This window comes from Suricata suricatta, chromosome X (assembly GCF_006229205.1).
Source record: "Suricata suricatta isolate VVHF042 chromosome X, meerkat_22Aug2017_6uvM2_HiC, whole genome shotgun sequence".
In the NCBI taxonomy this organism is placed as follows: Eukaryota; Metazoa; Chordata; class Mammalia; order Carnivora; family Herpestidae; genus Suricata; species Suricata suricatta.
The window spans coordinates 52,606,757-52,628,705 of NC_043717.1; the positions used below are offsets into that span (position 1 = coordinate 52,606,757).

Genomic DNA, 21,949 nt, shown 5'->3' on the forward strand with positions numbered 1-21,949 from the left:
GGCGGGTGGAGGCCAGCGGAGCGGGAGAGAGTGGACTGCGGTAGGATCTGTCGAGGAAAAATCTTGCGGCTGGCGAGTCCCCGCCTTTTAAGCGCAGCCTCGCTCCACCCCCACCCCCACCCCCGACAAAGGCGGGTTTTGGGGAACCGCGGGCGCCCACTGGCCACCGCGCGCCGCCCCCCCACCTCGGCTGCGCCTCTCACTGACTCTCTCCTTCCTAGCTGCAGCTAACTCAGGTCGGGAAAATGCGACAGCGACTGCCCACTCGAGGTCGTCATGGCGACAGCCAGTGAACGTGTTCCTTTCCTCGGGCAGGCCCCCGAGTGTAGAGGAGCTGCTTCGAGAGGCGCAGCTCAATCTCCAGAGCCTGTTGCAAGGTACTGAGAGGGAGGGGGGCTGCGGCCGGAGCCCACGGGCGAGATGCGCAGTGGCTGGAGGGAGGCGAAGAAGAAAGAGGACAGGGACCAGCAAGAGAAAAAGAGAGAACAGTTAAAACCCACTGAAAAACAAAACACACATTTCCCATCTCTTTACCTTCCAGACTAATGATTCTGGAGGGCTTGATTTCTATGGCTGTTTACTCGCACCCACCCCCACCCCACCCCGCCCCTTTATTTTTCAGTTCAGGAGTCCATGGGGGGAAAAAGGACAGAGGCAGAAGCGGGACAATGGTCAAACCGTTCACCAAGAGAGCTGGGTGAAAGACTCCCTCTGCGTGGGCTCACAAACCTTCTAGACCGTCTCTTGCCACATCACCCAAGCCTTTGGAATCCTCACACCCAAAGACAATGGAATGGAGGCAGCTGCAGGGTCTCCCCCACAGGGCTTCACTCACTCTGCACTTGTCTTAACCTTGGCCGCGTGGCTCCTGGAGAGCTAGTTATACTGCCTCATCAAAGGAAGCCCAATACACAGCACCCAGAGCTCTCCTCGTCCCCCAAATCCCAGCCCCGCATCTTGGAGTATACAGACGAGCACCCTGTACACAAAGCTGGGTCCACACGCCCCAGAAAAACAGCCTAGTTGCAGTGCCGGAGCAGTCAGATTGCATGCACCAGGCAGAGTGAGAAAACCCAGACTTTGGAATCAGACAGACCTAGAAACTCATTCTAATCCCACGCCTAACCAGCCGTGGGACACTGTGCGGATTACCCAACCTTCCGAAGCTTCAGATCAATCTTTCAAATCAGATTCCAATTCCCCACGTGGCAAAGTTTTGTGAGAAGTAAAAACGGTATGTAACCTGTTTGGCAAGAGTATCTTGCAGCTGAAGAGACCCCGGTAAGATGCAACGTCCACTCCCAGTAGTGTCCTGTGGAACGCAGGGCGGGGCTGGGTATGATACTAAAGTTACCATGAAAGAAATGACAGTACGTCCCTGATAAGACCTTGCAATATGAAAACCATACTCGTGGATCAGAGGGATTTAGCCAATGCGAGTGGCAAAAAGATTAAACGTCAGTGCTGTGCGACAGGCTACGGGGGTGTTACAGTCTCTGGATGTAGGTTACAATGGACATGGATATGGCAAAATTCACCAAGCTGTGCACTTAAGATTTTCGTACCTTAGTGTAGGTAAGTTCTATCTCCATGAAATAATACAAATAAAACCTCAGCAGTAGTTGCAAGCTCTGTGCCTATGCCAGGCACTCGCTGTCCCACTTCGGCCTCTTGCAAACCCTAGAAGCCCTTCCTTGCTCTCCCAACCCCCAGTCCTCACACTTTCTTCAAAGTTGCCTCACCCAAAAACCCCTTTAACACTAGCTCTGCACTTTGCATCCTTCCCTGCATGAGCACTTGTGTCAGCCACCTTACACCATCCAGCTCAAGAGGACTTGTATAGTTCTGAGCTGCTTTATCTCTCATTTGTCCCTTCATTTATTCATTCCCCTACTAGTCCTGGGTGTAGACTTTGTCCACCTAACCACACTGAGCGTCTCAACATAAAGAATTACATCTCTTCGTACCCTTGTCTTTCCAGAAGCACCTGGCACAGAGCTGGAGCCCCAGGAGGGACTCAGTAGACATTTGTTGAGTGAATGTTAAGTGGGAAAAGAAGCCTTATTGGCTCTTATTTATCCACACCAATGAAGGCTAACTTGTAAGGGGACTAGAAAACAGCAGCTGGCCACCCAACTGGACTACAGTCCAAACCCCTGCCTCCCTGGCAGGGCAGCAGTGACCTTAGAGAAGCAAGATTCTGAGGAACACCATGAGCCTTGTGTTCAGATAAGAGAGGAGCTATCATGCAGAAAAAGAGTCCATGTACTCTATGTTGCCACCATGGGCAGAATTAGGACAGGTGGGTGGAAACGTAGAGGGAGGCAGATTCTACCTGGAGATAAGGAAGAGCTTTCCTGACATGCCTCACAGCCCCAACTGTTCTTGGATGGGATGAACTGCCTTGGGAGAAAGGCTGCCCTACCTTCTCTTCAGGATCATGTGGAAGCTGAAGAAGCAACTGGAGGGACTGCTGAGGAAGAACTCTGAGCCCACAATGCAGTGTTGGACCAGAGAATTTTTGAGGCCCCTCCTGAGTCCAAGTCTCTAGGAGTCTTAAAGTCTGCTCAAATGTGCATAGAGCCCCACTCATTGGTTCTTTGCTCTCACATTCCTTCTTTACTCATCGAATTCATCACTTAAAACGAAGCCCATCCAAATCTTGTGTGTCCTTCTTGCTTGCTGACAATGCCCCTCCACTTCTCCTGCCTTTTATGCCACCACCTCTGCCTTCCCTCTGCTTCAACTAAGTCCCCCTTGACCTGACACCACCCACGGTGGGACCAGGATGCAGGGAACCGGGCCCTCAGAGGTTCAAACAAGAGTTCTTGACATCCAAGGGAGCACTCCTCATTGGACTTCCCAATGCCTTTGTGTGTCACACAGGTCCTTTCCCTGGTAGGGCCGCAGAAAACCTGAAGAGGTGCAGGGTTTCAGAGAGGGGAACCCGCAGCATAAAATAGCAAACGGTGTCTGCCTCCTGGAGCTCTCCTCTAGGTTGAGCACCTAAGAGGGGAGGGGCATCAAGGCACAGGCTTGGTCTCAGAACCAGCACAACTCGAATTCATCGACTCTCTTTTCTCCTCGGTGCTCATAGTCCTGGGAAGTAGGCCTTTTTCAAATTCTGAATCCAGAGGGTCAGAAGCCGGGAAATACTGTAGAGAAACCATGCAAGTCAGGCCTGGCAGCTAGAGCAGGAGACCCAGCTCTCATGGTCCCTTCCCAGCGCAGTGCTTGGCCGTGGCCCCCTAGAGTGTGTATCCACTGTGCTATTTTTCAGAAGAATATGAGGAACAGTACTCGGAGGCCAGACTCCTGGGGCAGACCTTCCGCTCTGCTGATGAGGCCCCTGAGTCCACCAATAGCCCAAGGCCCCAGGCTGGCAGGCGTCTGGAGTTTGTGTTGATGGTGAGTTGCCTCTTCCCCCACCTGTGAGAGCCAGCATGCAGAGCTCTCTCTGCATTTATTGACAGGGATCCTAGAGCTGCTTACATTACCCATCGGAAACTGCCTCTCACCTCTGCCTACCAGCAGAGCTACCCTGAGGCCCTGGCCTAACAGTCTATCCACACTTTCCTGCCTCCCAGATGAAGCCTCCGACAACCCTGCCTAGACAGCCATCCCATGGGCATGGCTCACCTCGTCGGGAGCAGACCCTTCCCATCACCTTCTTTCCCAACAGCCTACAAATCGGCAGCTGAGCGAGGATGAGACTACCACCCAGGGTGTGAGGGCCCCTGAGGCCTCCCTGAGCCTGTCTACCACAGCCGACAAGCAAGCTGCCTGGAATAGCCCCTTCCCTCTGCCCATCCTAGAGGAGAAACGGTGGCTTCAACCTTGCTCCACGCACTCTGACATTGTGCCCATCAACATCTCTGGTAGAGTTGCTTAGCACCACCTCTGTTTCCTTCCCTCCATGCCAACTACAGACCATCCTATCCAAATGCACTGGGTGCCAGGGGAGGGAACGAGACTTTCTTTGCTACTGGCTCACCCTGCACTGTCAAAGTCATGGCTCTCACTGGGGAATGGAGGCATGCAGAAGAGTGGGGCTCTGGCTGCTCTTTCTTCACTCTCTACTGGCACTGCCACACTAACTGAGCCCATCTGGTAGCAAACAAATCTCTCTTAACAGAGAACCTTAAAACCTTGTGAACTTGTGTACTCTTTGGTACATCTATGGAAATTGCAAGTTTGTGAGCTCGGTTTGGTTTGGGGATAGAAAACTTCTCGTGCCAGAAGCCAGGTTTGTAGTGCACAGATAGGAACTGGTGTGGAAGTGCAAGCTCCGTAGTGCTGGTGGTAAAAGGGAGGATCATACCCAGGACACAGAAAAAGGGCCTTGTGGTGCTTTCAGTAGACATCCGGACTCCTAGTGAGGTGGGCCTCTTCAACTGGCGTGGCAAGTGTATGAGAAGGGAAGTAATAGAAAGAGACCAAGGCAAATGAGTCTCAGCTGGCTGTGACTTTGGGGACATGTGGCACCCTATACCATGCCCATCATTAATTCATGCTCCACACTCCACCAGCTGGAGTATAGCTGTAAGTGGAAGAAGAGGGGGGTCAGTCATTTCAGAAGGAGTAGGCCAGCAACCAGATGAAATGAAGACCTCCTGACTTAAAGGGACCAGAGGCACCCTGTGAGCCAGCACTGGCCAGTGGTATGCTGGGAAAAGCTGATGAAGACAATGAGGACATGCCTGGCCACATGTGGCAACATTCCCTGGATACGGGGCCATTCAGTGCCCCTGTCATCTTCTCAGGAAATCAGAGGCAGGAAATAGAGCTCAGAGCCTAGGGAGAAATACCAAAAGGGGTGAGGGCTGAGAAGAGAGCTTCACAGAGTGAAGGTGGGCACTTTGTTTTTAAACTTCCACCTTGCTCTCAATGAAGCCAGCCCTGATTTTTCCTGCAGAGCCACTTACTGGGGGCAGGGTGGGAAGTGGGGACACATGCAGCCATAGGGCTGAGAGGGGAGGGTTTGGTTAGCTCGCTGCTGAAGGAGAGGCAGTGGGGGGAGCAACATGCCTCACCCTACCCCTGCCCTAGCAATTCCCCTGGAGCAAAGGCTGTCCCAGTGTTTTAGGAGAAATAGATCTCAATCACTACCCAGGGATGAATGTTGATAAAATGTGATCAGGTGACTGGAGGACAGGCTAGCAGGCTGCTTCCTGGATGCTGGGGGGCAGCGGGGCAGCTTCTTGGAGGCACTGTCCTCACCAGCCCATACAAAGGCTTTCTTTGAGAAAAGATTACAATCAAGCAACATCTAGTCTCAACCTGTCTCTCTACAAGAGCAGAGCGGTTCTCACCCCGGGCTGTACCTCTGAATAATCAATCACGTGGGAAGTTCAAGAAAATGCTTCTTCTTGGGCCCTACAGCCAGAGATTTAAGTGTTCTTGATGGGGTTCAGATATTAGAGTTTCAAAAGCTGCTCAGTTGATTTTCACACATAGCCACAGTTGAAAACCATGGCCCTCAGCCATGTAAGACTCACCTAATACTCGCAGGGTATGACACTACAAAGCCAACGTGTACGCCCTGGGGCTATGGGTATCCAGGGCCAGATTGGGAGCGAGAAGGATGAAGGGCCACCTGCCTGGACTCTATTCATGCTCATTGCTCCTGCCATCATCCATTCTCTCCACCTCAGACCATTGTACTATAAACAGAAACCAGGATGCACCCAAGTGTCTTTATTTTGGCTACAGGGCAGCAGTTTGATAAACATGCAAGTTTGCGACACTCCTTGTTTAACACGGAGACAGCCGTGAACCCCAAATCCACCCTGAGGCGGAGGCGGACCATTATTGGATTCTCTAACTTTTCACAGCGAGACCAAGGTGACCCCACCACAGCTGATGCCCCAGACCCTTCCCCTTGTTCATTTCCACCAGTCCTGCCACCCAGGAATAATTCAGAGTGCAGGGTGGGGTGGTGGGGGTCGGGAGGGAGGGTGGTTGGATGACCTAAAAGAAGCCAATGTGGTAATTAAGCACAACCAAGGACTTTTTGTCAAGGGCATCAACAGAATATGGAGCTCAGGTCTCTCAGGCTAATAAGTCCATTATGTTATTGTTTCCCATTCTAAATGGAATATAGCCATATGTGTCAGAATTAGGGAAATAGAAGGGAGTCATGGTTAAAAGCACAATCTTAACAGAGCCATTACTGCCGCTACATGGAAGCCATCCAAAAAGCACAGACCAGAGAGATATGGATGCAAGTCCTGGCCTCTCCACTTATTAACCATGAGGCCTTGGCCAACTTACATAACCTCTCTGGGACTCAATGCCTTCATCTGCAAGTTGGGGATAATAATACCAACCTGGTGGAGTCGTCATGCATATTAGAGTTATTATGCATATTTGCCTACCACGTGCCTGGTACCTAGTAGGTGTTCAGCAAATGGTGGCTGCTGTTATAAATTATTATAGTAGCAGTAACAGTAGTAGCAATGAGGTAACAGTAATAATTGTTGTATATGAAAAAATCTTTGGGGGTTCTGAACATCCAGATGGTTTCCTCACATGTGTAGGTCATCCTAAGTCTCTCTTGTTGCAGAGCTGAAAAGTGACAGGTACCAAAAATCTCACCAGACTCTGAACTTTCCAGCTGTAGCATACTCCAGATTCATTGCTGAGGCTGAAAGTCACACAATGCTGCCCTTTATCAGTTCAAAAGCCTCTGCTCTCATCTTAGGAGAGGTGAGCACTGAGGTCTGTGATGGGTCATGAGCCTCGGGTGAAAGCTTGGGAAAAACCTAAGGTAGTCCCACCTGCCGCTTCAGCTCTAAAAGGAATAATCAAAGCCGGCAAGTCTTTGGCAGCCTCCTGGACAATTCAAGGTCAGGCACTGTGTGGTGATGGACAAGGACCCAACTTCCCCAGCATCCTCATCTATGGAAAGGAAGAACCAAGATGTCCCGACCAAGCTGTTGTCAAATGCTTCTTGGCAAAAAAAAACTTTGGTGCTCCTGCCTCGAGATGGCTGCCAGGGGATCCCTGGCTGCTCTGCTAACTTTCTGTGTTTACCTTCTCCAGGTCACAGCAACAGCCCATCAGGCAGTGTGGCCCACTCTGCCACCTCCGACATCAGGCTCAGTCGTTCAGTCCCAGAAGATGTCCATGGAAGAGTTGCAGTTGGTCAGGAAGCTCGTTTCCCAAATCTCACTTCATCGGTACTGAGGAGTCCTTCGAGTGATCCAGAAGAAGTTCTCCAGGCGCGTCGTGGTGCACACCCTCCTGGCATGGAGAGCATAGGAATGGTGTATAGCATCACCAGTTCTTGCAATGGACCAACGGAGTCGATGTTCTCTGCTTCCTGGAAGGGAGATACTTTTACCTACATGACTCCAAGTGCCACCAGTCAGAGCACTCAAGTCATTGAAAATGGAAAAAATCCTTCCTCTGGGAATGCTTGGGTCTCTCTGCACACACTGCCACCTCTAGTTCCTAAGGAGACTGCTACCCTCGTTGTCACTCGTGATAACCCAGCAGGATGCAGTGGGTCAGCAGGCTACTCTGAGCACCCTACTCAACAAATGCAGGCAGTGGAACGACCCTCCAGGATTGGCCTTCTCACTAGTGGTATCTCACAGCTGGAGACAGGCCCAGATGGGGCCAGCAGGTTCCGGGAGCGGTCACTGTCTGTGCCCACAGACTCAGGCACCACAGAGTTGGATTATGAGGAGGAACAGAAGGCCAGCGAAGCCTGTGCCCTTCCTTATGACCGTACAGGTTCTGAGGGCAGTAACAGTGCTGACAACATTGCCTCTCATAGGGCCCAACAGGAGGCCCAGCACAGAAGGCAGAGGTCCAAGAGTATCTCACTCAGGAAGGCCAAGAAGAAGCCTTCCCCACCAATGCGCAGTGTCTCACTGGTCAAAGATGAGCCAGTCCTCTTGCCAGAAGGTGGGTCAGCCCTACCCAAGGAACAGAGGCCCAGGAGCCTTTGCCTCTCCTTGGAACACCAGGGACGTCACTCATCCCACCAGGATGGTCGGGGTCACCCAGCTGTGCCAACCTTCAAAGATCCAGAAGGCACACAATTCTCCCACCACTGGTACCTTACTGACTGGAAGTCTGGTGACACTTGCCAATCCTTGTCCAGCTCCAGCACTGCCACAGGCACCACAGTCATTGAGTGCACCCAAGCTCAGGGCAGCTCAGAGTCTCTTGCCTCCCCTTCCACATCCAGAGCCACGACACCTTCCCAGCTCTCCATCGAGGTGGAGGCCAGGGAAGTATCCTCCCCAGGAAGGCCTACTGGGCTGATGTCACCCTCCAGTGGATACTCCAGCCAGTCAGAGACACCAACCCCCACAGTCTCCATGTCCTTGACCCTGGGCCACTTGCCCCCTCCAAGTGGCAGTGTCCGGGTGCGTCCAGTGGTGCCTGAGAGGAAGTCATCACTACCCCCGACATCACCCATGGAGAAAATGTCCAAGTCATGGCTGTCGTTTGACCTACCATTGACCTCATCAACTAACCTGGATCTGTCTGGGATGAGTATCTCTATCCGAAGTAAAACCAAGGTGAGCCGGCATCACTCAGATACAAATTTTGGGGCCAAGCTGGCCCAGAAAATGAGCCCCAACCAACCAGTTATGCCCATGGTTACTCAGTCTGACCTACGTTCCATTCGCCTGAGGTCAGTCAGCAAGTCTGAGCCAGAAGATGACATCGAGAGCCCTGACTATGCTGAGGAAGCAGGAGCAGAAGTCTTCACCTTGCCAGAGAGAAAAATGAAACCTCCCATAGCTGAGAAGCCCCCCGTGGCCCGAAGGCCTCCAAGCTTGGTGCACAAGCCACCATCTGTCCCCCGGGAGTACCCGCTAACTTCACCTACCTTGGCTACAACCCCCAAGAGCTCCATTCAACACATGAGGCCATTCCCTCCAGACGTCTACACCGCGGTGCGGAAACCAAAGTCCTCCAGCCCTGAGGGCAGAAGCCCAGGGGAGTCAACAGCACCCTCATCTTTTGTTTTCACCCCTTTCGCTGGTTCCTCTGGTGCCTTCTTCTCAGGAACACAGCAACCTCCCCAGGGAAATATGGAGGATGGAGGCCCTAAGGTGAGAGCCCTGCCTGAAAGAATTAGCCTCCAGAGCGAGGAAGAAGCAGAGAAAAAGAAAGGCAAGATCCCACCTCCTGTCCCAAAAAAGCCCAGCGTGCTGTACCTGCCTTTCACATCACCCACAGCTCAAATGGATGTGTACGGGACAGAACCAAGGCTGTCGCTCAGCCCCATCATCACCCTGCAGGAAGAAGCCAGGTATCCCCCGACCAGTGACCACCTGCAATCACCTGGTACAAGGACAACTTCAACACCAGAGGCTGAAGGTGGAAGGGAAGCAAGTCCTCTAGGTTAGTAAAACTCTCTGCTGGCTTTTCCTTTGAATCCCAGGAAAGGTGAGGGTGAGGATGGAGTGCCAAAGACAGAAGCACATTCCCCCAGATAATGATCCTGAGCCCAGGATAACCAGGTCAGCTGGAGGAATTCCTTGAGGGTTTGGGTTATTCTAAGCAGTTCTCACTGCCCTTGGGATTTAGGAGTGACCCAGGGGTGGATCTCATGATCCAGTTTGGGCCAATCTCCCCTGGAACCCCCGGTACTGAGATACTGAACTCAAACTAGTTCCTAGCACCCTAGGACCTTATTAGCCCATCTACCTAGTCAGGCACGCATCCCCTGCCCTAGGAACTCTCACTCCACCTCCCGGTACAGCACTTTTCACTAGCCACGCAGATTTTCGTCTCATGCATGGGACTCAGTACCCTCCCAGGCCAAGTTCAAGTGCTGTGGAAGGCTTGCAAGCTTCTGAAACAATGGAACATGTTTCTAGCAGCAGCCTTTCTTAGTGCTTTCTGGAGGAAAGGGAGCTCACTTTCTTGGATGCTTTGAGGCTAGCTTTTCCTAGAACAATAAGACTAAGCTACATAATGCTCCTCATCCTTTTTTGGGTCTTTTTTGCATGTCTCTTTTTTTTGTTTTAATTATGACAAAAATACACATAACATAAAATTTATCATCCTAACCATTTTTAAGTGCACAGTTCAGTGGTTCTCAGTACATTCACAGGGTAGTACAATCATGACTACCCACCATCCACCTCCAGAGCTCTCTTCATCTTGCAAAACTGAAGTCTGTGCCCATTGAACAAGAACTCATCATTGTCCCCTCCCCCCATACCCTGACAACCACTCTTCCACTTTCTGTCTCTATGAATTTGACTCCTCCAGGGACCTCATTCAAGTGGAATCATACAGCATTGGTCTTTTGGTGACTACTTTATTTCCCTTAACCTATTGTCCTCCAGATCCATCCACATTTCTCATCCTGTTTTGAACCTTTAACACCAAACACCAAAATCTTATGACCTTCCTTAGGACAATTTGGACTTTCAACATAAGTTAAATCATAGTGGCTAAAACAAGCAAACAAAGCACAGCCAGAGGTAATTTTTAGAAGATGCGTCGTCAAACTCCACAGACTCCCTCTGAGATCCAGATAGGTCCCGCTCCCACCTCATGGTTGAGTCATTGTGTTAGATGACTTTCCGCTTTTTGATTTTTAAAAATGCTGCATTCAAAACAAGAGAAAGCTCAGGAAACCTGTTGTGTAATGGAAAAGACCTGAGAACACAGGGACCCATGCTGATCTTCACCACTCACTCCACGTTGGCCAAAATACTAACCTTCTGAACACTGTGTTCCTCTGCAAAATGGAGACATTAAGAGTCTCTGCCCTGCAGCCCTTCCAGAGTTGCTTTGAATATCAAATGAGGTACCAGAGGAGAATGTGCTTTGTCCTAACTGTTGTGGTCAAAGTATTTAATTTCTTCTGGTTCTTATTCCTAGGGAGTTCTACGGAAGCAAGCACTGAAGAAAAAAGTGTAATCAGTGATAAAACAGCTGAATGGATTGCCGAAGAGGACGATGACGTGTTTGTGGCTTCACGCACAACTGAAGATTTGTTTACTGTGATACACAGGTCGAGAGCAATTTTCTTAATTCCTATTGTAATTGTCTACCTTTCTTATACCAAAAGAAAAGCTGCTATCTCTAAGCAGCCATTAGAATTGCAACTGGAGCCTAAGTTCAGATACCCACATATGTGAACGCAGCCCACAGCCTCACATATGCATTCACTGACATCTTTGGTTGAAGTGGAGGAGGGGCAGGGAAGGGAGGACCAGGTGCTGAGTGAGAGGCCCCTCGTCTCCTAGCAACCGCACGGCCTATTGTGGCTCCATCTGCTCTCTCAAAGCTCTGTCTACAGACAGAGACATTTAACCCTTCACAGAATTCCTTGTAACAAAAACATCTTATCAAGAAGTGAAATAAGGCAACGAGCCAAGCATCAAAGCAGGAATTTAGGCAAAGGGGGACCAGACCGGTCCCGGGTTACTGGACAGGGGTGCAAAGCAGGGGCTTGGCGATGAGAAGAAAAAAAAACCTAGAAAGAGCTCAGTCATTAGAGCTGGAGCACCAGTTCAAAACAGGATCAGCTCTCAGGCTGACTTGATTCAGAGTCACCGAGCTACTGGCCAGACTCCTTAAATGCTTCCTTGGTCCCAGAACCTGGGCAGAACTGAGCCTGCAGGCACAGGCCTAGCGACTCCAGCTGTGAGCATTGAAAGGGGTGTAGAGACAGGGAGCCAGACAAGGGACTCTGAGGACTTAGCAGCAAGAGAGAAAGCTGGTAAGTACAACTGTTCCCAAGGCTGCTCTATGGAAGCTCCCAGATCATGTCTCTGGCATTCATGAAGTTATATAAAGCATTTAGGAAATGTCTGCCACGTGAATTCACTCAAAGCAAACTTTCTCTTATTTAGGTCCAAGAGAAAGCTGCTTGGCTGGAAAGAGCCTGGTGAGGCCTTTGCTGGCGGCAGCAGACCAAGCTCCCATTCCCCAATAAAGAACACAGCTGATTCTCCCATCAGTGAGTCAGCTGCTTCTGCAGGGTCAAGCGGCAGTGCTAACCTAGATGCTGGCAGAAACGATGATTTCAAGGCCTTGCTACAGAAGAAGGGGAGCAAGGCAACTCCAAGGTCCCGCCCTTCAGCAGCCGAACTGCTGAAGACCACTAACCCACTGGCTCGGAGAATTATTGCCCAATTTTCAAAAGACTATGAAACCACCAGTGACCCCAGTACTTAAGTCCCGGGTTCAGCAAACAGGGTTTAGTTACTAAACTTGAGTAGACGAAGGGAAAGAGAAAGGGTTTTAAAAAGGAATCATGGAAGTAACAGAAGAGCCTACATTTCTTTTACATTAACTCACACTCTGGACAGCAGGAGAGAGGCCACTTTATCTGGAACTAAACCATCGGGCACTTTAATCATCTTCAGACATTTTACATTTTCATACTTACAATCTTGCCATTACCCAATTACCAATTTTCTCCTTATCTCCCCCCAGTGTTGTGCCCTGAGAAGAAATTCTCAGATGCAAGGGCACATGTGCCACCTTTTCAATCAATGACCAGGCTGCCCCATCCCTGACTACTGTCACTGAGGGGCACAGTATGAGAGCGGATTGGGGACTGCCAAGACTGGGGATCATAGGGTGCCATTGCTGACTATTCACTTTCCTGGCAAGGCATTGATTGATGGCCCTGCCTGGAGAAAAGACTCTGGTGCCTCTCCATCCACACTTAAACTCCACCCACCAGAGAGGTTTGTGGGTGTGCCCTTATTTCAGTATGGGGTTGATTGGATGGCTTTTGTCATGCAAACTATGAGTGTGACTCTGTCTTGAAATTCACGCCTTTTGCAGTTTGATTGTCTACACGGAGATCAGGGTGATGAGTTTCAATAAACATGTAGACCCTACCCCCTCCTCCCCGCCCAGCTACAAAAAGTCAGGACTGGGTTGCTCTGGATGAACCAAGTTCAGCCAATAACAAACGAGGCAGCCAACTGTTCACTCAGATCTGACCAAGGTAACTTGCACATGCGCCTTGAGATTCTTCAAGTGTCTGTCAACAATGACAGCTAGGATCAGTGCCCGGCTCATGCTGCATTCTAAGAACTCTTGTTTAATTTGCATATAATCTTCATTACAGGAAGTAATTAGCTGAAGGAATAACATCATCAAAGGAGGAGAGAAAGTAAGTGTAACTTGTCCACCTCCATTCAGTTTAGATTGTGGTTTGTGGTTGCTTTTGTTTAAAGGAAGGCTTACTCTGTTCCCAAACCAAGAATATATGGACTAAAAAGGATATATCCAAAACCTAAAAGGCAGCCTTGCAAGTGGCTGTGGCTCATAACACACAGACACACAGACACACAGACACACACACAAACACACACACACACACACACACAAAGGGCTACTTTTTGCCATTTAGGTTCCACTGCATGACCAACTTTCTATTAACTATTCTGGGGAGAGTGTAGGCACTAGGGGGAAATGGGATACTGACAGAACCCCAGAGCAATCATTATGACCCCCCCACAAGCTTATAGGCACTAACTATTCTTGTCAGTTCAGTTTTCTAAGCAGAGCAAGAGCAGTGATTAATTTGATTTTCATATGTCTGGTTTGGGGGAGGCTGGGGGGAAAAACCAGACAACATTTTGAACAAAAACTGGCTGACCAATAACGGAGGGTTGATGGTCCACCTTCCTGAGAAGGGAAAAGAAAAGTCAAATGAAATTGAAGCCTGCTTCCTGGACCCTTCCCTCCTTCACTGCCAACCCCTCCCCCCACCAACCCAACAGCTTCATTGGCCAAGCTCCTGGAGGATGCAGAAACTGCCCCAGAAACAAGCAGATCCTGATTTTGATAGGTCGCATCACTCACCAATGAGAAGCAAGCTCTTAGCTCCACTGCCCACATTCCTGCAGACCAGACCTAGCAGCTGAAAAACTACACTGAGAGCTGAGAAGACTTGGGACTCTCACTTAGAGGTCTTAAGCCTAGGCACTTGGTTGGTACAGGTCTGAATTCTAGACTTCTGAGTGCAGGCCAGGTTCACCAACTTCTTTGCAATCAGCACTTCCTCCTGATTTAGACACAGGCCACTTAAAATAATAAACAGCAAGAACCCAGTTGTTTTCAAAAGCATTCAAACTATTTAGTTTGAAGGTCCTGATCAAATTTCAGGGATTTTACCTGAAATAAAATAGATTCATTCCTGGCCTGAATTTATATCCAAATGCCACACTTGTCTGCCCCAGACTCAGAATACCAAAAGACAGAAACATTTTTCCTCTGTAGGGAAATGAAGGGGTGCTCATGCTTTAGCCTAACAAAAGTGAGAGGGTGTCAGGGCCTTCTCCTTGAGAACCACTTTGAACAGCTGACCTCCGAAGCCAAATGCGAGACTCGCATAGTACAGGATGTATTACTTCTGCTGGGTTTTCTGGAAGCTTCTTGTTTGCTACTTCTAGTGGGTTTCACCTTTCCCCTCACCTTGCTATCCCTGGTGGTTTTCCCAAAATATTCTAAAGCTGGATGCCCAGACACCTTTATGTTTTGCCATCACCTTGAGTCTGACTTTCCTCTACAATAGTCTGTGTAACTGGAATTTATATAACATCTGCATCATTACTATGGCCCTCAAATGGCCAGTGGTGTTTCCATTAGCACAAAAGGATTTGGGGCAGAGATATTATGATCAGGGGTAATATTGAGGGCTAGAAATATTCCTTTAATATTTTGCAACAGGTGGACCTAATCCCGGGCAAACAACCAGACTGTAGAATTTGTTAGTCACTGATGACTAGAACACCAAGCATCTTTCCTTCTCCTAACTCTTAACCCCTCTTGTCCCTGTGAATATAACACCAACTCTCCCACCAAGGCACACAGCACAATGTTTGCTGCCCTCTGCACTGGACTGTTAAGACCGGAGAAGAGAGGCTGACAGCCCATCCATGCAGGCTTTCAGAGATCCTAGTACTGCCACATTTGCTAGTGAAAATAATAATGATCACAATTTTTGAAGGAGGAAGAGGTTCAAGTAAAATGAAGTTGGCCGCAGGAGGTCAGCTTCCAGTTCAAATTGTTTCTATCCTTTTGTTTGCTCTGATTCCAGCCATAGCCACAGGTGACTCTGCTGGACTACCCTCAACGGAGTCATGGGTAGAGGGAGTCATCCCAGGAGAGGTCAATGGGTAGCAAAGAGTGCTTTGCTCTTGGTAGGCATTCATTACATATTTATGGTTCAAATGTTGAGAGTAGAGAGCAAACCATTCTTGGTACAGCAGGAAGCCTTGCTTGTGTCTCCTCTCCTTTGCCTGCCTCATCCCTCGCCCAAGCCTCCCACCTGGCTCCAGCTTGTCCCTCAGCCCTGACTCCTGTGAACTGCATCCCTAACCTACAACTTACCCTTTAAGGAGGTGAGACCACAAACAGCGAAATAGTTCATGTTAGCCTAATGACCTCAAATCGACCAATTGGTCCGAAGGCATCACCTTGAATGTGCGAAGATTAGAGGAGATTCTACAAAGGCTTACAACCATTTCACCAAACATCAATTTTAAATCTTTGGACCACACGAATCAGATTGTGATCCCGCGGTACCTATCGGTCCGAGCAGATGTGTCCGTGCAGCTGCCCTCTTCCTCATAAACAAACTATTCCTTAAAATGTCGAGTTCGCGGCCAGTGCTCTGTTCCTCACCGGTGCAGCCTTCCATCATTACCAAGTCTGTAACACAATAGTAAGCTTTCACTTTAATCTGATTTGCGAGGGCCAGGACTAGAGTGAGGTGAACGAAGCGCCCACTCTCAGGGCTGCAAAGTGCCTTACCCGCGACCCAGCCCTGCACTTTGCACTCTAGAAATATCAGTTTATGTTCTTCCTGTGAATAAGTGTGGTTCCTCTGATAACTCCCTGTTGTACCAAATGTTTTATTGCCATCTCTTTTTTCCATTGCTATAAGCCTTTGTATGCCTATTCATCAAAGAATCAACAATATTATCAGAAAACATGGTTGATTTCTAAGCAACCTGCTCCAAGTAACAAGTCCGCACCCGTTTTCAGTAGGGATGCAGACAGAGACACCCCTTCAGCAAAATAGTGAATGAGCTAGAGGTCTGCCATTGGGATGAATCCTCATTCTCCTCTTTCTGCTCCATTTTCCCCAGACCTTGCTTCCCTGCCCTAAGTCTCCTGAGTGCCTCCTAGTTTGTTCTCCTCACTAAGAAAAACATGTTCTCAGGAAAGAGTTAAAGTCCTTTACTTTGACACCGTAAGGCTTAATGCTACCTTTTTTGAGGTTCGCTTGCATTATAACAGGGGAAAAGCCCTAAGCCAAAGGAATTCAAATTCTGCCTGTAGAATTCTAGGCCTCGATTAGCCTCGAAGTGTATTTTCCACCACATAAGGCCAAATTCCCCAGCAGCTATCTCCAGAATCTAGAAAATACCTTAATCTCCCGGAATTATTGTATTAAATTGCTGGTGGTTGATTAAATAGTCCTGATACCCCGTCTGTTCTAGTGGACGAGAGACTAAGGGACCGCATCTGACAAGAGGCTCAGAAATGGCTGCTGAAAGCCACTGAGAAGGTGAAGATCATTCATATTGTACATTAACATTTTTACACAAATGGAATTAATGCTAATCATTTTAGTAAAAGAACACAAGGACGCAGAGTTTGTGAAAATGTGTCCTGTTCATGAAAAGTGAAACTGTCCGATCAGTGTCTGATCCAAGTCAGTCTCTGGGTGTTGGTGGTAATTATTAAACTCCTGGTATTACTGGAGGTACAACTTTACTGAACACAAGCCTCAGCTTCCCCTGCCCTTATTTATGTTTTGTGCTGTTACTTCAGCTTTGTGTAAGAAAGACCAGATCTATACAAGAGCACCTAGTCCCTCCAAAGCCTTTGCTTGTATTTTAGCTATAAGTCACCAAGGTCTTAGGGATTTAAAAGGACAAGAGAGTGAGAAAGAGGTACAAAGAGCTGCCTTAGTAAAAGGGCACCAAAAATGACAATTTAAGCAATGACATGAAATAAAGTTTTAGAATATTCTGATACAGATTTATATAGGAATATGGCAATAATCAGTTATAGCCAAATATTTGTGGAGCTTTTCCTAAGTTTAGCAAAAATAAATTTGCATAAGTAATGGGTTTTGTGAAATAGGATTATATGTTTGTTCAGTAAAAGCTCAAAATCAAGGCCAATGGCTCTCAAAGTGTGATCCCAGAAGCAGCAGCAACAGCAGCCCTGGAGTGTGTGTGTGTGTGTGTGTGTGTGTGTATTCCAGTGATCTTACTTCTTCAAGCCCCTGAATCACTATAGCCACGACTGTCCAAATAATTCCAAACTTTCCCACCATATTTTCTGTCATTACAGCAATTAGTCTCTGCCCAAGTGATGTATATTGTCATGTTGCTCAGGTATCCATTTGTTTGGTGTTAAGAAATTACCAGATTGAATCAACTACTCCCTGCAAAACCCTTGATTTGACTTAGCCAGCATGTCTGGCCTGTTTTGAATTTAATTTTTTTGAATTCACAAGTAAGAAAAAGGAAAGAAGTGTTATGTTTGTTTGGTATTGCCAGCCCTTAAATACCTATCTTCACCACAGTGGCTGTTCTCTAGGAGGGCCCTGATTTTAAGATTTTGACTACATAATAGAATTTGATATCAACAGATCCACCAACAAAATCTGAACTGGAACAACCAGTTAACCCCCTTCAGCTTCTCTTCATTGCCAAGCGTTATAGAAACTTATTGCTTATGTGGTGTTCTGCTTTTTTTATGTCCAATTTTATGAAATGTTATGCATGCAAATGCAGCATTGTGCTCATTGTATAAGTCACCCCAAACTCATTTCCTCCTCCGTATGTGTGGTGGTAAAGAAATACCAATATGTATGTTCTTACTTCTCCTGATCAAATCTGTAAATTACAAATCTTTTCATTAATTTTCCAATGAGATCTATTTACTCCAGCTAGTAGTTACAATTTTATTCTTTTTATGATATTTCATTGCTACTCTTTCCTACTGACTCCAAGGCTTACTTTGGGGAATATTTCTTATTTCTAGATTGTTGTATTTATCTTATTTCTGTATTTATCTGTAGCCATGGAATGTTAGAACTGAAAGGGGCCAACCTCTCATTTTACACATGAGGCCCAGAAAGGTCAAATAACTTACACAAGGTCACGCATGCAGTGGCAGGGCCTGGCCTCAGTCCCAGGGCTCCTGCCTCTGGGGCCAGTGTGTTTTCATTTAAAGCGCTGCATTTCTAGAAGACCCACAGCTGGCTTCTGCATTTATGACACATGGATTTCCTGGGTATTTCAATGAACTAATATATATGCTTCAAGGGAAACTGCTCAAGATTTCTTTAATTGAATCCAAAGACAAATCTGATTTTCAATGTAGAAACATTCTTTTCCCCTCCAAATTCGGTATATGTTCCCTACTTTGTATATATTTTCCCTAAAAGAAGTTTGAAAAATGAATTTTCATAGATCAAATTCCACTTTTTTGTAGAGAAGCTTCTCGTGTAAGGGAATCTTCTGGTGACTTCTTTTGAAAAACAAAGAATCCTCTTCTCAATGTCCCCCAATGTCTCTACATTATTTTTAGCATGAACTTTTGTAATCAGTGTTTATTTAAAGTAGGATAAACCAATAAAGGCTTTCCTAGAATTTACTTTGTCTTTCCCTTATTAGCTTTATAAGATATCAGACTGTTACATGCTCATGAGATATTTAGTTGTGTTCTAGAAGCTTCACCTAGCTTGATGTTATGTCAATCCCTGGGCTTAAGCTCTATCTGCATATTACCAAAAAAATAACAAAACTCCCTAATCAGTATTGTGCTCTGCATGCATTCTCTTTTCTGGAACATTCTTCGCCTAGTGTGACTCTCTCTTTAGCTCTTCTAGGGCTTCCTTCCGTGGTCCATGCACACTTTAGCATTCTGTGGAATCGCGAGCAGTGTACCTTTCGGGCTATGCTAGTCACATGGAGTGGGATTTCCCGTTATTTCCATTGTTCCCTTGTGTCCACTGGACCTCCTCTTGTTTCTATGTTAAGGCATGCTCAGAGATTGGTGGGATCTAGACTAAGGGTTGACAAATTTTTTTTGTAAAGGGCCAGATATTTTAGGTTTGGGGGGACACATGTGATCTCTATAGCATATTCTTCTTCGTTATTGTTTGTTTTGCAACACTTTAAAAATGTAGATACCATTCTTAACTCTTGGCCATATCAAGCCCCAGGCTGGATTTGACCTGTTTGTCATAGTTTCCTGACCCCTGGTCCCGACAACGTTCTGTAACAGGCATTTCTGTGACCGGCTCCATGTGATAACTGTGTTGTAGACTGGATGGTGTGGCTCAGCGCCCTCTGCGCTGTCAGACCAGTCTGCACAGAAGTGGGTGGAGAAGGGCTGCATATGCCAACCCATTATTCTTTGACAGGGTGCTGTTCATCATTCTCTCTCTCTCTCTCTCTCTCTCTCTCTCTCTCTCTCTGTCTCTCCCTTGGTGTAGAAACCCTCATTCTTTTCTCCAGACCTCCTGTCCTGGCTATCCAATGTGCCTCTTCTTCCTTGAGTTTGAGGTAAACTGGCCGGGAAGAATGGATTTCTGAGTTTTCTTATTTCTTTTGTCTCATTATGGGTCTCCCAAACTGTGGTTGGGGACCCCAACCCTGGGCCATCTGGCCTGACCTGCCCCATATCGCCATCACAAGTTTAGGGCTGTCTCTGGAAAGTCTGGTGGCCCAGACCATGAGATGCCAGTTTAGTCTGCAATTTCCTAGGGAAATCACCAGCTCTCTTGGTTCCCATAGTTGGTTTTGAAACCCAGAATGTCCATGTGTCCATTATCTATAATGTAATTTGGATCTGTTCTAGACTTCTCCCCAGCAAGAAAATCACTGAGGTATAGAAGGTATTCTGTGCCCACAGTGTTTTCCTGCCTAAACTCCCTGCCTCTTTGGCCCCCAGGCCTCAGGACGGACTCCCGGCGATGCCCTGTGCAGCACCACAACCAGCAAGCATTCAGCATGCCACCGCCTCCTGTCTTCTGAACCTTTAAAAGAATTCCCTCGGGGCACCTGGCTGTCTCAGTCAGTAGAGCATACGACTCTTGATCTCAAGGTTATGAGTTCAAGTGCCATGTTGGGCCTAAACCTTACTCTAAAAAAAAAAAAATCTTTAAATCTTCCTGACAACTGTCCATCTTGCTGGATCTCTATCTCTCATGCTACCTGGAAGTTTAAAGCTCAGATTCACATTTTCACATTTTTCTCATGTAAACACTGAGAGGTATGAGTGAAGAAGGTGTGTGCCTGTGTTTGTGAGCCTGTTTTCTCCAATGGGACTGTGAAGCTCCCATTGACTACTGTATCTGTCTCTCTTTCCTCTCTCTCTCCTTCTCTCTCTCTCTCTCCCCCCCCCCCCCACATGCATGCATGCACACACACTCCATCTAGTGTTCTCAGCAGTTCTCTGGTCCAGATCTAGGTCTGATGGGGCTGGTCAAAGAGAAGGGGATGAGGCATCATCCTGAGGCATTTCCCTTTTCTTGTCTTTTGAAAGTTTCTTTCTACTGGTTTGCGCTGGCTTCTCTCAGGGAGCCATTTGAAGAAACTCCTCTGTGACAGTTGTGGACAGGCTGACATATAGAGAGCAAGGACTTTAATCTGATATGAACTCAGTCACTCAGACGTACCTCTCAGGCTGCAGTTTTTCCTGCCTAAGCAAATTGCTTCTTAGGATCTTTAAGCTTCCTCTCTGTCATTTAAGCCCAGGGATCTACCCATGTACTGAAAACTAAATCTTAAAAAGTCAAAGGCATGAGTAACTTTCAGGATTTCCCTATTTGAAAGCATCTATGGAACAGTTTCTTTTTGTCTCTGCTGTAAGATTTCCAGGCTTAGGAATGGAATCAGGCTTCTGCCTTGGACTCTAAGGCAACAAAAGACGTACACTTGCCAAAAGCAAAATGAGGGAGGAGGACTGGCTAGTGCTACTATGCATAGTCAGGAGACAGACTTTTGATTCGTTAGCACTTACCAGTCGGTGCTTACTGTGTGCCAACAGTGCACTTCAGAAAAAATAAAGGAGACAGGAATTTACAGACCAATATCCTAAACTGGAAGTCAGAGGTAAGGCAAATCACCCAGTAATAAGAAAATGTCCCTGGATAAAAATTTCAAGAAGCAGCAGAAACTAGAAGAGATCATAATCCCAAGCTTTTTAGACACAAAATGGAAGGAAGTCCTCTGTGGGGTGATATTACAAAGGGTTTTTCTTGTCTTTCTTTTCTTTTTTTTGAAGCGTTCCATACTGGCTTGCTACCAGCAATTGAAATGTATTCTTTATATAGCTAGAGCTGTTTGTGTCTTCTCGAAATAAACTGTTTCTGTTAAAATCATTTTCTCTTTCAGCCTCTGGTTTTCATTGTAGCAGTGATGCCTTTATTCAGACACTAAGCCCAGTTCGTGAGCATGTGTTACTGGACTCGCAAGTGTGGGGCCCACACACATGGGGTTTGATCCTCACAAAGCCCTGAGAGCCCAGAGCCAATATGCAGGACACAATGTCTTACAGAAACCTGGTCCACCGAGCAGTGAACCTAAGCTACACGGGCAGATAATTCGTGTTCAAGGACTTTGTCTCAGGGATTCAAGTATGACTGCTTATGGAAGCAACAAGGGGCTGCAGAGCAGGCGGGGCCCTGGTGAACAGGGCAGCAGTTGCCAGGCTCCTGAGAGGAGGAGGTTGCCGTAGCAACTGTGCTCAGGGCATGCACTCCCTCTTTGTTCTCTGGCTCAATGAAGCCATCCAGCAGGGCTGACCAGAGCGAGTCTGGGCTGGGGGCAAAAAAAAAAAAAAAAAAAACACAAACCCACAGACCAGATGTGGCCCACATCAGTTCCATCATTCAAAAAGGGTACGATCCCACCAGGCAGGTAGTGACAGCTATATTTAAGGGTCAAGGCTCATCCAAAAAGGATCT

General features: G+C 47.6%; 1 protein-coding gene across 14 annotated transcripts in view; it reads left to right on the forward strand.

The window, feature by feature from the left end:
• Window positions 1–21,364, forward strand: part of NHSL2 (NHS like 2) — a 72,636-nt gene extending 51,272 nt beyond the window's left edge. For 2 of the 14 annotated variants that reach the window (XM_029930791.1, XM_029930793.1), the window contains exons 2-8: window positions 222–377; window positions 3,281–3,408; window positions 3,683–3,878; window positions 5,713–5,844; window positions 7,045–9,369; window positions 10,864–10,996; window positions 11,841–18,630. In XM_029930791.1, the coding sequence (XP_029786651.1) occupies window positions 222–377; window positions 3,281–3,408; window positions 3,683–3,878; window positions 5,713–5,844; window positions 7,045–9,369; window positions 10,864–10,996; window positions 11,841–12,165 (3,395 nt within the window). In that variant the 3' untranslated portion in view covers window positions 12,166–18,630. Of the gene's footprint in view, window positions 1–221; window positions 378–622; window positions 1,576–3,280; window positions 3,409–3,682; window positions 3,879–5,712; window positions 5,845–7,044; window positions 9,370–10,863; window positions 10,997–11,840; window positions 18,631–19,932 lie in introns of those variants that run through there. The other 12 variants (XM_029930792.1, XM_029930794.1, XM_029930801.1 and 9 more) reach the window with 9 other exon arrangements.
• Window positions 21,365–21,949: the final 585 nt, after the last annotated feature.